Source organism: Myxine glutinosa, chromosome 8 (genome assembly GCF_964187855.1).
Source record: "Myxine glutinosa chromosome 8, kmMyxGlut1.1, whole genome shotgun sequence".
NCBI lineage: Eukaryota > Metazoa > Chordata > Myxini > Myxiniformes > Myxinidae > Myxine > Myxine glutinosa.
In genome coordinates this window covers 35,811,681-35,829,912 of record NC_136268.1, presented here as the reverse complement: position 1 = coordinate 35,829,912, position 18,232 = coordinate 35,811,681, and the positions used below count along the sequence as shown (strand labels likewise).

The following is an 18,232-nucleotide window of genomic DNA, read 5'->3' as shown; positions in this document are numbered from 1 at the left end:
GAATATTTTAAAGCATTTTGTTTTTCATTCCACATGGTGTGTTTCTTCCCTCCCTCTGTGGACAACCAAGTGCCGGCTTCCGGTGGTAGTATAATCTGTAGCGGTGCAGGGTTTTATGAGCCAATGATTATGGTGCGGCGCATGTCGAGTCACAGCAGGATTTTATGAAACACCATTTGAAGTTGTGAAAAAGGTCAGAGTACCTGCTAACATGTCAAGTTACAGCAGGGCGGCGCAGGTCAGTTATAGTTAATCAACGGATCAATGAGAATGTCCTTTACTGTACGTACTGTACTTTACCACATCGGTTAGAAACGTTGCCGCAGGAGATCTCCGATGGTCTTTACTTTAGCTTCTGTTTTGGATTCGGTTCCCGCCTCCTTATACCTCGCAGGTGTGACGTCGCATCAGAGGACGTTAAGCCAGCTGTCTCATCTGATTGGACAGTCGAAGGCGACAGCAAGCCGTCCACTGAGTGGACAATCCAGAGCATGCATTTGTGCCGGTGTCGGCGATCGTTGTTCATATCTGCACTCTTCATTCTCATCTTTCTTCCTAACTCTTACTCGGACAAGCAAATCCCCTATGCCATCCATAATGGTACACTCTATCCATACACCACATCCTCCCTTCCGTGGATGTTCCACGGGTTTCGGCTAGTTATTATTATTATTATTATCATTTTCTCCTTTTTTTTTCTTTTTTTTTAATGCTGTGAACAAACCTTCGTCGCAACAAATTTCATTTGTGCCAAATTTGGTCGCAATCCCATCAGCGGTTTTGGAGAAGAAGTTTCAAGTGTGGACTGACGGACGACATGCCAACACATAATCTCCCCTGAACTTCGTTCCAGGTGAGCTAAAAAAAATTAGTCTTCACCATTCAGTTTCCAAGCGTAATAGTTCAATTTTTTTTTTATTGTCCCCCGTCACACCGCAGAGCGAAAGGGGGACTATGGTTTTCCCGTGCGTGCGTGCGTACGTGCGTGCGTGCGTAAGCGTAGGACCGCATTCGAATTTGGTGTGTGGGTGCAACCCACGTCAAAATCCAAGATGGCCACCACCATGTATGTCTGACGCCATGTATGTCTGAACCTTGTGAGCGGAATATCTTGAAAAATAAGCGAAGTACCAACTTCTAATCTGGTGTGTGGGTGTATCTAGGCAAAAGGAAGAACGCTATTGAAAATTGGGTCGCCACGTCAAAATCCAAGATGGCCGCCACCATATATATGTCTATCTTGTGAGCGGAATATCTTGAAAAATAAGCGAAGTACCAACTTCTAATCTGGTGTGTGGGTGTATCTACGCATAAGGGAGAACGCTATTGAAAATTGGGTCACCACGTCAAAATCCAAGATGACCGCCTTGCGTCTTCCACTTTGTCAACTCATCATTTCACCGATGGGGGACCTAGGCATAACGCTTGTTCATGCCTGCTTTTGAAGATGTTAGAGTACAAACTTTTTTCATGCAAGCACAGAGAGAGGATCTTGCATATATAGTTACATTTTGCCAATTAATATTTGCCAATTACTTACTGCGGGATTCTCTCAACTGGACACTCCAGTTGATCTCATTTTTATACACCCAAGCACTCGGTTGTTTACATCATTCAAGGCCAAAGGCAGATACGATTGAGTACAATGTTTTGGATTATGTCGAATTAGATCAAAGGTTTACCACGTACAAGACAGAGGAATGCTGTCTCTTTGGCACCCAGGGCATCTTCTTGATCTTATATGAAAAATACATACATTCATTTTTAAAATCATTTTTACCACAATACAATTAATATAATTTTCCCTGCTCCACTTAAATCAACATTATCATTTAACATTCAAAATGGAAACACACAAACAGTTCTTATTAATTATAAAACAATGTCCCCTGCGAGATGTTTGCATTTCTCAATCCAGGACAAAGGTTGTTGTGACCATGAGGTAACTTCACACGTCCATGCGGGAGAGCTGGCTGGCTTAACCCCACCTCACCGGCTGCACCCGATATACGGTGCTCAAGACAATGAATTTTAACACAGCATAGCCTCCATTGCATTACAACCAACCATATGATTATCTACTTTAGCCACATTTTACCTTGTAACATCCTCATACTCAGTTGTTCAATGTTTTCAATCGTACATTTTACCTTGTAATTGTATGTGTTTGTATACGTATAACCACGCAAGCATGAAATACATAAACAAAGCGTGTAGGTGTGTCTAAACGCAAATGTTGAATTTTAACTTCTGGCTAAACTTAAATTTATATTTTTGACTTCCATAATGGGGATTTAATTTTTTATTTGCTGCCTTTTTTTGAAGACACGTTTTCTCTCATCTGCTCTCAATGGGTCGTGGATGTTACAGATAGCACATTCACTCTCTACGGCACATTCATAGATCCAGAGAAGGCATATGAAATGGTTTCAGTGGAGAAGTCGTGCATCTTACTATAATTCAACAAATGTCCATCCGTCCGTCCATTCGAAGGTACCGCAAAAACGGCTCAACCGATCGCAACGATATTTTGGGTGTGTATACCTGGGACCCCTGGGAGTAAAATAGGCTATATTGTTTTTCCAATTTTTTTTCCAGTTTTTCCAAACAAGATGGAATAATATTTACTGATATGAACAGTGATGTGGCTTTTGTTGAAATTCTACAAATACTGTTTGTTCTTCGTACCAGGAGAGAGTAGATTGACTCCTGACGAACTCTTCCTATATAAACGTGTGGCTCCGAAGTAACATGGCAGCGTGTGCAAAGCGACTGAGAAACAGGTGTAGCAGCCGCTTCCGTGTTAGTTTCGGCGTGCACTCTTCACACATAAACGTGCGACTGAGAAAGACATGTAGCGACCACTTCCGTTTTGCAGAATTCAATCTTTTTTCAAAATGGGCGCCATGTACTGTTTAGATTTTGATGATTTGCGTGTGATATGATTCAACGAATGTTTATATAAATCGTTTAAAATAAAAAAAGCCTCCAATTTCTGATATTTTGCCTTTTCATTTGGGCTTCCCAATTGAAGCCCCACCCATAGGGCGGGTACCGCGGGCACGGTCAAAAGTTAATTTGAGAACAAAGGGTGTATTAGAGAAGTTTGTTGGAATTGTGATGGAAATGTATAAGGAGGGAGCTGGTGCTATGGTGAGGTCAGTGAATGGGGACTCACAACCTTATAGAGTGGAGAGTGGTCAATACCAGGGTTCTGCAATAAGTGCCTTCCTTTTTGTGATGGTGATAGATGTGCTGAGTGGCAACATCAGATATAAGAGAAATATGGGATCTTCTGTTCGTGGGCGACTTAGTCATAACAGCAGAGTCAAAGGAAGGGCTACAGAGAAGATTGTTGAAATGCAAAGAGCTAGGAGAGCACGTTCGCTCCGTGTCTGGGATGTCGGCAGTTCAAACCCTGGCTGAGTCAAACCAAAATATTAAAAAGGGTGCTTGCTGCTGCCTTGCTTGAAATTCAGCATTTAAAAGGATAAGAGCATGGTCAAACCCCATAGGTTGGCGTCCATGGGGAGGATGGAATTCCTTCTGAGGAAAATCCATGCTGAGTGTGGTGATAAAAGTGGCGCTATTGCTGTGACATCCCTGGTACCCAGAGTACCCCAGGAAATGACACTTACCCCAAGCTCATTGGCTGTATTTGCCTCATCGAACAGTCGTGTATTGTGTCGTGTATGTTCATCTGTATGTCCATGTGTGTGTGGCAGCTTCACTACGAGCTTATGGAACCTGTTAAAAAAAAAATTCATAGAAAGACAGAGGTCATGGTGTTGTAGTAAGACTGGAGCAAAGAGAGTCAAGATTGGATATAGAAGAGGTATAAAGCTTAAAGCAAGTGGAAAAATTAAAATACAAAGTCACTAAAGGAAGAGGGAGATTGTGATGCAGAAGTCCCAGACCGAGTGAAGGCAGCATGTATAAGGTGGACGGACGTTAGTGGTTGGTGTCGTCTGTGATAGAAGGATAGCGAGAAAATTGAAGGTAAAAATGTACAAGACAGTGGTGGGAGTGGACATCTGGGTGATCGTCTGCGAGTCTAATCATTTCATCATAGTACACAGACAGGTATCGTCTGCGCCTTACATTTTCAGAAGTAAAACACCTGCATATCACCCTGCACTAGACTCGAAATAGTCAATATACTTGTCGAAGAACTGAAGGAACCGAGTACAATAGGGGTTATGCAGAAGGGCAACCAGGTTTTCTTGTGTCGTCATCTGATGCAGTTGATCTTCCAATTTTTAAGAGTCCAGTAATCATGATTCCACGAGTTGGTTTTCTCACAACCACTAATGTTCCTTCAAAACTGAGGCAGTTATAATGGATGGTGCAGAAACGTGGGTTTTTTTAAAAAGGGAAGAGGAGTATATGGAGAGGACAGCGATGACAATAGTTCGGTGGATTCTTCGAGGGTGGTTGAGGAATGAGGAGATGCATACGAGAGCTGGAGCTGCATGTATTGCAGAAGAGAGTAGAAAGGCTAGGTTGTGGTCGTTTGTGCATGTGATGAGAATAAAGGACGAGTATCCAATTATAAGGAAGTATGGAATGAGCCAATTGGAGGGAAAATATCAAAAGGAAGACATATATTATGATAGAGGGATGTAGTGGAAAGGGATTGGAAGAACAAAGGATTGAGAGAAGATACAGAAGACAGAGAATAGAGAAGGTGTATCCGAGTGGCTGACCCTAACTGTTGGGATTAAGGCTTATAAAAGAAGACTGCCTTCCAAAAATAGTAGGCAATGTTGTGCCAGGCCAAATTCCAAATGCCCAAATACCTGCAGGCAATTCAAAAAGTTTGAATAGGTAAGAGAGGTGCATTTACTACGACCAAAAAAAAACAACACTTTCTTCAATCCCATCTTCAACAACAGCTCGATAGGCTCCCAACAGTTGAAGAGCAGTAACTTTAGGCAACTATTTTTTTAGATTTTTTCTCCATCTCTCAATGGTGAAGAATCACTTGCAAATTAATACAAATTCTCGTATCCGGATCTTCACCAAATTCGAATCAATTAGTCCTTGTCACACACCCAACCTGTCCACCAAATTTCATCTGAATACATCGAACTTTTTGAGATATCCTGCTCACAGACAAACAAACAGGGGTGAAAACATAACCTCCGTCCACCTTTGGTGATGGAGCTAAAAAATAAGGTCCTGATGGAGGGTGGTGATTTTTTTTATTTTGTTTTTTTCCCCCTTCTTTACATGCACATGTGACCTGCTTCTGAAGGCCATAATATGTCCCTCCAGGCGCATTACTTGAGGAGAAATAATGATCTTATCCACTGTTGAAGTTGTGATACAAGCTAATGCAGCATAATCTGTTATACCTCATAATGCTTTGCTCGTGTCTGTACGTACAATCTCTTGTGAATTGAAAGTGACAGACGTCGACTGTACTCGTACGTTAATTTTTTTTATTTTAATTGCTTTATGCATGACGTCTGCGTACATTGCAGCTGCTAACTCGAACATTATCCATGCGGCTTGGTGCAGGAACAACAGATGCGGAAGAAGTGCAGGTACTTCTGACCTCTTGCATGCTTGCAAAGCCACCATAAGTTTGCTTATGTAATATGTAGACTGCTTTCAATATATGAAATTTTTAATGTTCTGCTTTTGTGTGTCAGAACCTCACTGCTTTCTTATTTATCTCTCTCCTCAGGGTCATCCATTCTTTCAGCACATATCATGGCGTGATCTGCTTGCAAGAAAGATTGATCCACCATTCAAACCCTGCCTCGTAAGTCCTTGCCTCATCGCTTCACCCGATTTGATTTTCTTCTGGGTTTTTTAAAGTTTGTCTCGCACGATTTGTTTAGCTCCTCCATGAGCCTCGACAAAAAGTGTCTTCACTTCTGTATCTTCAGCTTTCATTGACCTATAAGTTACATGAGTGTGATTTGTACTTATGTCATCGAGCTGACTTGCTTTGCATTTCGTCATGTTTTCAGAAATCTGCTGATGATGTGAGCCAATTTGACACGAAGTTCACACGACAGACGCCAGTGGACAGTCCGGATGATTCTGCACTGAGTGAAAGTGCAAACCAAGCATTCTTGGTAAAAAGGGGAGAAGAAAAGGGGTGAGGCTTATAGGAGGTAGGAGGAGTGCAGACAAAGATTGGTGGTGTCATTTCAAGAGTAAAAAGTTTTTGGTGAGTGCATTGGGGGTGCAGACGTAGAGTTATGAGTCGAGAGAGAAGTTGGGTGAAAAGATTGCAGAAACAGGAATGACATAGTGTGGGGGAGAGCAGGCAAGGGTTTGTGTGCAAAGTGCATTTTTGATGGCATGAACTGTTATCTCTGCCTCCAGGGTTTCACATACGTAGCTCCTTCGGTGTTGGAGAGTTTAAAGGAGCAGTTTTCAGTAGAGAACAGGATTTGCTCCCCACGCAGGCTCATCGGCAGCCTCAGGTAAGTTCAGCAAAGCACAAAAGGATTTTGGTGGGTTCAGGTTATATCGTCAAAAAAGGGTCAGATTGGTTGGAATTTTTGTTTTGTTGGGAGGATTGTGGTGTGGAGGGATGAAAGTAAGAGTTGGCTGGTGATAGAGGGCAGTGGAGGAGTATTGTATAAAAAGTGGGGCAGCAAGAGCTTGGTACTATTAGGTCTCACCCAATATTAAGGGAGAGAAAAAGGGAAAATAGCATATTCATACATTAAATCATTTTTTTTTTATTCATTGCCTGCATAATACTGATATCCCTATGGCATTGAAAACGTGTTTCTTTTTTCTATAGAGAGTCGACGCTTGTGTGGAACAGCTAGTATTCTGAATGGATCAGGACATAACAGGACAAAATAACCAGTAGAAGGGGTGTGGGGTGGGGGGAGCGAGTCATAGAGGGTGGACAATATCATGGTATTGGATGAGAGATGATCTGAGATGGTGGTGAACAGCTGTCTTGAAGACCTGGAGGGTGCAAGGAGATTTAAGAGAATGTGGAAGTAGGTTCCAGGTGGGGAAAAAGAGGAATGAATGAGTGGGGATGTGCAGTTATCGTGAATTTTGGGTAGCGTCACCAGAAAGGGTTGATCGTGGACCGTGTATGTCCTGCAGAAAATAGAAAAGAGGCGGTAGAAGACAGAGAAGCTACCGACCTGTCTGCGACGTGAAAGTAATAGGCACATAGACTCAGCTTGGCCTTTCCTGATGGCCTTTGTTTCCATGGCGTCAAGATGACCAAGATGCGAGGCAGAAGAGCCATCCCAGAAGAGAGAGAAATACTCCATCAAGCAGCGGATGAAGGCCTTATAGGTGGATAGGCGTTCAGGTGTACGAGGAAAGTTCATTGTACGATGCACAATGTCTAGTCGGTGACTTGGTTTGGAGGCCAACTTTTAAATGTGGTTTGCCCAAGAAAGATTGTGACTGATAGTGAGACTCAAGAGTTTGAGTGACTGAACTTCCTTAAGAGGATTGTTAAGAAAGTAGATGTGGGGGGTTGCCAAACGGTCCTTTCAGAGAGAGAGAGTGAGAGTATAAGAATTGTCAGGATTGAAAGACATATTCCAAGTGTTTGACTAGCTTGTGATTTTGTAAAGGTCTGAAGAGAGGAACGAGGCTGCAGCCTCTCTATCTGAAGGACATCACGGCAGAATCAGTCGAGGGTTGCTATAAACGTCTCCTTCTTCTCAGTTACAAAACACACAGAGACCAGGAGTAGTTGAGTGCAATTGGGAAGTGTGGGTACAGAGAGTGAGGGGTTGGGGACGCATGATTTGGAAACGCACAAAATTGAGGCATTCGGCCTTTTCACGAGCCAAGTCTGCCGTGGTGCCATTTGAAGTGAGGGAAGGGATGGTCGGATTTGCATTCGTTCAGATATGCCTTCCAAGATGGAGAGGCAGGCAAGTAGTTTCAGAACAAATGCCTCACCACATAATTCAATGTACCATAGGTGGGAATAAGGCGAGGATAACTGAAGATAAGATGAGATGGGATGAATCTGTGCATAAGAGCGAGGCAAGGGAAAATGACAGGGAATCCCTCTAGCAGGGAAAATGGCCTTAAAATGCCTGTTGTTGTTGTTCTTGTTGTTGTATTGAGTGGTAACGATTGAATGCTCATGAAGGCTAAGTAACGAGGCTGAATGAATAGCATGTTATGTCACCGGTTAACTATTTTTAAACCGAATTTGGCAAATAACATTTTTTAACAGCCCCTTGAAGCCAATTGGTCCAGATGGTGGGCGGAGGTTTGGACCATTATCAGATGTAACTGGAGAAATGGTGGAGCAAATGGAGGTGGGACCAAGCCTGGAAAGCTCAGCTCCCCTTCCAATCACAATACAACATGGTTCTGCTCGTCTGCACCTTGACCTCTGACCTCTTGCCTTGGCGACTTTCAGCAAATAACATTGACCTTAAGTGGCTAGGTCACGACACCTAAATGAAGTTGTGTTGGATGCCGGGCCAAATCTTGTGATTGGCTGAAGTCTCTTTCCCAGACCTATTTGTGCTTACTTTTCACATGGCAATACCCACGTTCAATTCTGCTCTTTTCAAAACGGTGGCCTCGTGCTCTCTGTATCAGTCCTCTCTTGTCAACTGCCAGTCAGTATTCCAACTCGCTGGTTTCACACTGTCATCTTATCTCGAATATCAGAATATTTGACTTGTACTATCTCCTGTTATTCAGTATTCTAACTCGTTGGTATCACATTGTTGTATCTTATCTTGAACAGTGGTTTCTTGAACCTTATATCTTTTGTTTTGTCCTTTGTCATTTTGGTCATTTTTTCAGAGCTCAGTTTATTGTCCCTTTTTCGATTTTAAACCCTCTTTCCAGTTCTTATTTCTCACACATTATATGGATTCAGTGATCTATATCCTCCCCTCTCCCTTCTTTATCTCTTTCACTTTTGCTGCTTCATTTCTCTGTATTCCTTTCCGACTACAAAATCAATCTGAGCCACTTAATTGTACATTTTACTCATGTGTATGTTGTAAATTGTAAAAAAAAAAAAAGAAGTTTACAATCCAATTTTTGTTTTTCTTGCTCAGCCTGCTGCTGTCTTGCCAGTTCAGTCACTGCCAAAGTGGTTTCTCAGTTACAAGTGGTTTCTCGCTTGTATCAATTTCCTCACCAGGCGATGGTGGGCTGTGTCTGGTCAGACTAATTAATATTGGATTATCTGGCACAAGCAATGCTTTTGAAAAATAACTAAAGCCAGATGATTAATTTTGTAGAAGAGAAGGTGAGATTGAGATTGTTTAAAAATAAAAAATAAAAAAAAGGAAGAAAAAAACGGAAAAAAAAAACCGCTCGTACTTTCACCAAAATGGTGAAGTTGAAGTTTTTCTTCAAAGTACAATATCCTGTAGCTTGGCGTATCAATAACAATGCATGAGCTTCAAGCATGTGTTGAAAAATGAACTTTTGACTTCCATTTATGGTGGGAGGGGTCGGGGTGGGTTAGATTTGTTTGCGGGGTTTCTTTTTTGCCTTTTGGAAAGATTGTGGGGACAAAAATATTGATCATGTTTTCTTTATTTTGTATTTTGATTGCTTTTAAGGGATCGACGGATCCTTGCTAATTTACACATTGGCTATTTTGAGATATTTTTTTTATCTGAAAGCCATGTATGGTATGGAATGAAATGCACTTTGTACTGTACCTCCAAAATTGATTGAATTTCAAGTTAAACCTCTTCTGTTGTGTTTCTTGTGTGCAGCTCACTTTGATATAAGTTTTGGTTTGGTGTTGAGTTATTCTCTTTGAAAGGAAATGTTTTTTTTTGGCAAATATGGAATGGTGTTGTAACAAAAACGTTTGATGTATTCTCTACGTTTCTCGGAAATTGTGTTCAAGCCTAAATTTATAATGAAGAACAAGACTTGCTCGTGAAGGACAGTGTTGATCTGCATTGGGCGGGCAGGTAGAACAACCTTATCCATTCGTCGGAGAAATAGAGTTCCCTTCCCATTTTTGTTCCTGCAAAGGATTAATGCCTCAAATGTCAGGTTCTTGCCTCCCACGCCGGTTGGCATACCTCTCAACATTAGGTTGATTGATTTGATGATCAACATCCATTGATTTGTAATGCCTTCTAACCAATGTGTTTATATTGCTTAATATTTGTAGTATATAGTTGTGTGCTTGGGGATGCATGTGCGTATGTATGTATATGTACGTGTGTATGTATGTACAGTTGTGGCCAAAAATATTGGCACCCTTGCACCTTTTTCAAATAACTCACAATTTTCTCTAAAAATAAGTTGAAATTGACGAAAGTATTTGGTCTCCACAATTTTTTATTTCACTGTTTATATTACAGAACCTTTGTTTTTGATTCAGTACTTAATATATCCTTTTAAATCAGAAAATCAAAAGAAATGGCATTGACAAAATTATTGACAACCGAGACTGAATATTTGGTAGCACAGACTTTGGACATAATAACTGCAGGCAAGCGCTTCCTATTATAGCCATGAATGAGCTTCCTACACGTCTCTACTGGCAGTTTGACCCATTCTTCTTGTGCAATCTGCTCCAGTTCTCCCAGATTTGAAGGGTGCCTTCTCCCAACTGCTGTTTTCAGATCTCCCCACAGGTGTTCAATGGGATTTAGATCTGGACTCTTGCTGGCCACTTCAGAACAGTCCAGCATTTTGTATTGAACATTCCTGGGTGCTTTTTGAAGTGTGTTTCGGGTCATTGTCCTGCAAGACCCACGATCTTCGACGGAGACCCAGCTTTTTGACACTGGGTTGAACATTGCGCTCCAAATGCCTTGGTAATCTCCTGATTTCATGATGACATGCACACATTCAAGGCACCCAGTGCCAGAGGCAGCACAGCAACCCCAAAACATCACTGAACCTCCTCCATGTTTGACTGGAGGGAAAGTGTTTTCTTTGAAGGCTTCCTTTTGTTTCCTGTAAACATAGAGATGATGTGCTTCACCAAAAAGCTCTAATTTGGTCTCATCTGTCCACAGCACATTCTCCCAGAAGGATTTTGGTTTTCTCAGGTGATTAGCTCTCACGATCGTCTCTCTTTTTTTAGCTCTTTTCTCTTATTTTTTCTTTTTTCTTTAGCTCTAGCAGAACCCCCTCTCATTGAGTTGGTGATGGATGGTGCAAGCTGAAACTGTCGTGCCTTGTGTCTGAAGGTCAGCTTGAATCTGTTTGGCAGTTGATCGAGGTGCTTTGTCCACCATTCGAACAATCCTTCGCTGCAACCTTCGATCAAGTTTTCTCTTGCGGCCACATCCAGGGAGGTTGGCTACAGTGCCATGGGCCTTAAACTTCCTGATATTGTGTGCAGTGGACACAGGAACATCAAGGTCTCTGGCGATGGACTTGTCGCCTTGATATTGTCCATGGTTGGCTACAATCTTGTCTGACCTCCTCAGACAATTCCCTGGTTTTCTTTCTTTTCTCCATGCTCATTGACACAAAACTCGGTACACACAGTGACACAAAACAGCAGAATGACTCCTTTTTTCCATTCAAACTGGTTGAATGAGCGATTTTCAGCTCACCTGGAACGAATTTCAGGGGAGCTTATGCGATAGCGCGTTGTCTGTCCATCATTCCGTAAACACTTGAAACTTCTTCTCTGAAACTGTTGATGGGATTGCGACCAAATTTGGCACAAATGATATTTGTTGTGTTGTGAGTAAAGTTTGTTCACGCCATTAAAAAAAATTGGGGTCTAAGGGGGTTTACCGGGGTCAAAGTCGATCCAGGTTTAACCCCCCCAAAATAGGAATTTTATTTTTACTTTCACCACCCATGCTGTACTGAAGTTTGTTCACAGCACGAATAAAATCTGCCCCATTGCGAGTCTATGGGGGGGGGGGGTTGCCCCCCAAAATAGGTATTTGCTTTCTTCTCAGAAACTACACATGCAATTTCGATGAAACTTCACCACACCCTTAATCACCCATTATGTAACAATGTTTGTTCAAGGCATTAGAAAAATTGGGATCTGAGGATGTACACGGGGTGTTGGGGGGAAGGGGTATTGCCCCCCAAAATAGGTATTTTTGTTTGTTTGTTTAATGTGTCATGATTATGTTCGTATGATTCCAGATGCTGCCCTGTCTTCTAGCAACCATTGAAATTGGTTTAAAATACCTTTAGTCGGTGCAGTACACTGTTTATTATACCAGGTGAGTGCTCGGGGTATTTCCCCTATGTTTATATTGCAGGCACCTGCAACTCACCATAGGTGAGTTCAAGTCCAAAGTAAAGGAGAATCACCTGCTTGAAATCTAATTATTTCAAACAACTTCTAAAAGGTGCCAATAATATTGTCATTTAGGATTTATTTGTGGAATTAGCTAAAATTTAGTAATTTTTTCAGCTTTTTTTGTTTTGTTCCACTGCAAATCAAGGAAATACATATGTGGATAGCAAATGTTTTTTGTTTTTTTTTCAACAATTTTCTGGAAGAAATGGTGCATTATTTGAAAAAAGTGCGAGGGTGCCAATATTTTTGGCCACGACTGTATGCATGTTTGTTTGAGTGATTAAGACTGAAACAATTGACATTTTGGTCTTGCACTGGATTTTAAAGAAATACACACATCATTTTACAGTCTCAAGTGATCACAATCAAATCGCTCCACAGTCATGGAAATGTCCACGCTCATAATTACGGCAAGCGTGTCTTCATTATAATGGAAAATTGGGTTGAATTAAAATGCATACACGGAAGACATTTGCACTCTTTGTATCGCCGTAACAAATTTTCATTTGCATTCAAAAACAGAGGAATAAATCGTAAATATCATTAAACTAATAAGGTACAGTATTTATATTTTGTTTGTTTCTTCCTTATATGCTTCTAAACCCCTGTGCCAATTTCCCCCAAATTTGCTGTTCCACATTATTTTCACATGCCGAAGGTCAACATCTCAATAGAAACTTTATATTCTTAATGAGTTTATTGTCATATATATGTGGATGCACATACAATGAGAAGTGCTTTGACAGTGTGTGCCTTAAAGTTACATTGAATAAAAAATAGATAAGAAATAAATTAATTGTGATGATTGATATATAAAAAGACAAGAAATAACGGCACCTTCAGTGACCATGCCATGTTCTGACTGAACGTCGTGCAGTCCAAGCTCTGCCACTCTCACAACCGAGGTGGTGACACGCCACTGTTGGATGATCACGAGTTTGTCGTAAGTTTAAATAAAACGCTAATACTAAAGTCTAAGTAACCCAATCTTGATCGGGTGACCCCACTTATTGGTTAGCATCTCCTCTGCATAAATATAATGCAGATAAAGAAAATTCCACTGTGCAAATTTGTTTATATTTATCCACGCCAGAGGAGAGGGTATTGCATTTGGGTCTGTTTATCTGTTTGTTTGTTTGTCTGTCTGCACAGAACTTGATTGTGTATTAATTACATTAGACCCTTTAGAACCCTAAGATCCTTTACGTCCCCGAACACTTCATCAAACCTTTGCAACCCTGAGACCCATCAAGACCAAGAAGACCCACAAATACCCTTAAAACTCTTCGGACTCGAAGACCCTTTAAGACACCTAAAAGACTTTAGAACCCAAAGACCCTCTAGAGTCTAGAGCTACACCCTTTATAACCCGAAGACTATTTCAGACCCGAAGACACTTTCAAACTCTAAGACCCTTTATAACCCTAACATGTTTAAAGACCTTAAAACCCTGAGGACCCAAAAGACCTTTAAGACCCTGAAGATCCAAAATACCCTGAGAAACCAAAAGATCCCGAGGACCCAAAGCACAAAACCACACGTCCTGGTGAGTTTCTGTAATCTCTGATTGCTCTTTCTTGTTTCTTTATTGAACACTGTGGACTGATTGTTCAGCTGTCGGTGATGCTTTGATTAACATTGTGCATTTATGTGCAACGGTTAGAATTTTGGTGAAGGGTGAGAAGTGGGTGCAAAGTTAATAAAGCAGTACAGATGTTTTTTTTGTAAATCCCTGAGCTACACCGAACTCATCATGGAGACAGAGCTTTCATACGAGCTATGTGAAGTAGGGCTTCCCAGTCTATGCTGTTGCCCACCTTGTTCCTTTTGAGGCAGGGGAATAACAGGTCTTCCACACCACTGGAATCTCAAGAAAGGAGGCTGATTCACAGGGATCGTCACTCTCCCATCAGTGGAAAGTTTGGTGGGCTATGTTTTATACAAGCTTGCAGCATTGTCCTCTTGCCCTCTCTGACCTCCCCTGCCCAAGCCACCCCAGTTCACACCAGCTCCTCAAAATACCACCTGCTCACCCTCCCCTAGTCCAACCTTGTCCATTTGCCTTGTCTTGTCCGTTTGCCTTGTCTTGTCCGTTTATTCTCTCCATTGTGGAATTGTCTCCCCGTTTCTGTTGTTCTCACTTCAGAATTTCAATAATATTGCCCATCACTATCTCGTGCTCACCTATGCACGTCTATGATCTCTTCTGCACATGCTAAAACATTTTACCATTTTGTTTGTCTCGAGCCCATTGTTTCTTCCTTTTGTGATCTACCTCATTTACTCCTTGTGTATTGGTATCCATTCTCCCATCCCCTTTTGTAGTTTGTAACTCTGCTGCCATTTGTCCTTCAGCTACTCCATAAACCTCATCTAGTCGAGTTCTAGTCCTATGAAGTCACGGCTGACTTCTGGTGACATTCATGATCAGATTTCTCCAAACATCCCGGTCCTGCACTGCATCCTAAAGTCCTGGTAGAGAGAGACAATTCTACTAACCATCTGGTTAGAAACTGTGACATAGTCTACCTTGATTTTCATTTATTTAGAATAGTGTTATGTCGGGTGGGGTAGGGATATGTAGAGCCAGCTAGATCAGAATAGGTAACGTGCTTCGTCTGTCGCGGTAAGGAGTCTGCCCTGTAATAAGTTTCATGTGTAGGCGTTTTGTCGGGTAAGAGTATACCTGTGAACATACCAAGATGTTCGGGTGTTAAGTAGTATAGGGATTAAAAGATAACGCCCCTGTAGGTCACACCTGGTAGCCAAACCTTTGTCCCTTTTGGCAATGCACCCATTTAGACACGTAGTTAGGCCCCGAGCGCAACATTAAATAATTCCCTTCCCTGACATGACTTTGGAAGACGAACAAGCAAGGGGGCAGGCTTAACACCTTAACACCAGACATTGCTCATTAACACCCCAAATGTCTACGAGTGGCGAAACGATAAGGGAAGCTAAAAGCAATTGAATTAGCTACGGTCAGCAGTCTTTTGGCAGACTTTCAAAACTGATTATTCGGCTAATAAGAAGAAAAATAGGACTGTGGGTCCTGAAGCTCAACTGGATCAGGAGCAAGTCGCTCAAACCCCCTAACCCCCCATAGACCCCCTTCATGAGCACACATTTTGATGCAGTCAATACACTTTCGTTAGGCATCAGATGTGAAGCTTGTGGCCAAGTTTCATCAAAACTGTGTTTGGTTCAAGCGATAATGACTGAAGTGTTTACAGACTCACTCACTGACCCACGGACACTGCTCAATCGCATAAGCTCACCGGACTAAAGTCCAGTTGAGATAAAAAATGGTTGTGGAAGCTTACATTTTCGGATGCATATTGGTTCCATTGGCAGGTCAAGCCAATCTGTCAAACATTCGTTTAAAAGATAAAATGGTTCGATTGCAGAGTGAACAAATCACGATTTGCAAGAAATCTCGTGGAAGTGGAAAGTGTCTGGATCATAATACATTGTTGATGTAAAGTCTACCGACCGACCGTATGCTGCACTTGGATGTTGTGAAGATGACGCACAGAAGCACAATGCCAGCATTTTTCACCTAATTCAAACCAGATTTCCTTCAATGTTGTTCCTGGATCTCAATAGGATCGAGAATCTGTGGAATACGGGCTGCTCGTATCCCACTTCTTGTGAAACTCCCAAAATCCAGGCTGACTACTCATTTGTTCCTATTTTCTCTCGCCTGCAGAACTGATTTTCCCAGTATGTTCAATCCCATTCTTTCCCCTATGATTTTGAGCTAGCTGTTCACCTACACCATGGGTCACCTCCCCCCACTCCAATCCATACTCATGATCTATATTTACCCTCATTTACATATCACCAAGCCCACCCATTCCAGGTTATTGAGGTTCCCCATCCCCCCCTCGCCCTCTTTTTGGTTTTGATTTGTTTCCCTTTTCATTTCTTTCTTCCCTGGTTTCCCCTTCCTCTTTTTGTTGTTTTTGAGTTTATATATACAGCTTGTTCACCCCCATGTTTCCTCCTACCTCTTCCTTTGATCACATTCTTGTCCCTCTGTCATGTCTGCCTCCGAGTATCCTTCTACCTTTCCACTATACCTCTTGTTCTGTGTTCCACCAATTCCATGATGATGGACTTTGTATGTAAAAACAACAACAATGAAACACTTCTTATGAGCTTCTCTTCTGCTTACATCAGTGTGATGGGCTGCCGAGAAGCATGCACCTCTGACCTATCTAGCCTGGGTTCCAATCGTGTCCCAGCTATAAACTGTCATATTCATGTTTTGCATGCTGGGTGATACATGAATGGGTAGCAAGTGGTCTGGTCTTCTTCGAGGTTCATTGACCCTGCTTGCCATCTTAAATTGTGGTTGCTGTTTGGGCAGAAGCTTATGCAATGTAAGCAAATTAATATTCTTTTATTTTTATACAAAGCCGAGGCTTGTGGAGGAGTTGGAACAGAGTGAACCAGGATGTATTACATAATGAAAGAACAGTAAGAACAACAGCAGGGTTCCAGGACAAACGAGGGAGGGATAAGGGACGCACATTATTTGATAGGGACGCAAAGAAGAACGATAGCGAAAACAGAGGGACAGGGTGGAGGGTTGTGGGTACTGTGAACAAGATGCATACAGGTATACACACTCTCGACCACATAAATGTAAGAGAAAACTGGAGAAGAAGCAGAAATGCAACATTTATTTATTTGAAAATACTGAATATAATAAATTAATGAAGAGTGAGTGGGGAGGGGGGCAATCTAGAGACCCAGGAGAAGTGGGGGGGGGGGCAGCTAGAGACCCAGGAGAAGTGGGGGGGGGGCACCTGGAGACCCAGGAAAAGTGGGTTTGGGGAGGGTTCATGGAGGTCGAGAAGTCATCGTTGTGAATGGGGGATGATTTGAGATTGTGAACAGCTGTCTCAAAGACCTGGAGGAAGGAATGAGATTGAAGAGGATGTGGAAGTTGTTTCCTCAGGTGGGGAAAAAGAGGCACAATGAGTGGAGATGAGGAATACCATGATCCTGGATTTTGGGAGTTTCACGAGTAGAGGGTTGCTGATCTACTGCACGTGCCCTGCAACCTGGGGGGCAGAGACAAAACACATCAAGGGCAGAGGTTGCAAGAACAGAAATGAGGGGGAAGGAGATACTGACCACCGACGACTCCTCAGGTGCAAAAGACGAAGTCCAAGAGCAGTTGCGTGAGAGAGAGACAGAGACAGATGGGGTCGAAGATTCGGAAGCAAACACAAAATTGAGGCATTCGGCCTTCTCACAAATGGAGTCGGTTGTGGTGCCATTTGAAGTGAGTGAAGGAATGTAGAGGGGGCATACACCAGACAAAGACTTAACAAGGTGCCACCAGGTTTTAGAGGGGCAGTTTGAACATAGAATGGACCAGGACGTAACAGAATAGTAAGAGGGGGGGGGGGGGGGGAAGAGACACACCAACAGAAAGGTCGAGGGATAAAATATAGAGGGATTTGTAGGAATAAGTCATGGGGAAGAATGAGAGCAATGGGAGGATACATCATGGGAATGGGATCATGGGTGATCAACATCATACAGTTGCAAACTCTTAATCACAGAACTAGAAAGTAACATGTGGGCAATACCCCTGGCGCTCACCTGGTGGAATAAAGCAGTATACTACACTGACTAAAGGTATTTTAAACCAATTTCAATATTAGCTCGAATATGGTAGGTCGAATGCAGGGCAGCATGTACAATCACTAACATAATCATAAGACTTTAAACACACAAAAAAAATACCTATTTTGGGGGGGCAACCTTTCTCCCCCCCCCCCCCCCCCCCTCATAGACCACCTTAGACCCCGATTTTTTAAATGCCATGAACAAACTTTGGTACATCACGCATGCTGCAGGTTGTGGTCAAGTTCCATTGGAATTGCATGTGTAGTTCCTGAGAAGAAAGCAAATACCTATTTTGAGGAGCAACCCCCCCCCCCCCTCCCTCATACACCCCAAAGGGGTAGATTTTGTCATACC

General features: G+C 42.3%; 1 protein-coding gene across 2 annotated transcripts in view; it reads left to right on the top strand.

Annotated features, from left to right (window-relative positions):
• Nucleotides 1–9,683, top strand: part of LOC137432420 (ribosomal protein S6 kinase beta-1) — an 81,911-nt gene extending 72,228 nt beyond the window's left edge. Inside the window, exons 11-15 of one of the 2 annotated variants that reach the window (XR_013624293.1) lie at nt 5,487–5,549; nt 5,693–5,770; nt 5,982–6,112; nt 6,343–6,443; nt 8,192–9,683. Coding sequence is in view for 1 of the 2 variants with exons in the window: in XM_078783185.1 (XP_078639311.1) it covers nt 5,487–5,549; nt 5,693–5,770; nt 5,982–6,089; nt 6,343–6,443; nt 8,192–8,357 (516 nt within the window). In the remaining variant the exon portion in view is untranslated. The remainder of the gene's footprint in view (nt 1–5,486; nt 5,550–5,692; nt 5,771–5,981; nt 6,113–6,342; nt 6,444–8,191) is intronic. The other variant, XM_078783185.1, reaches the window with a different exon arrangement.
• The last annotated feature ends 8,549 nt before the right edge of the window (nt 9,684–18,232 follow it).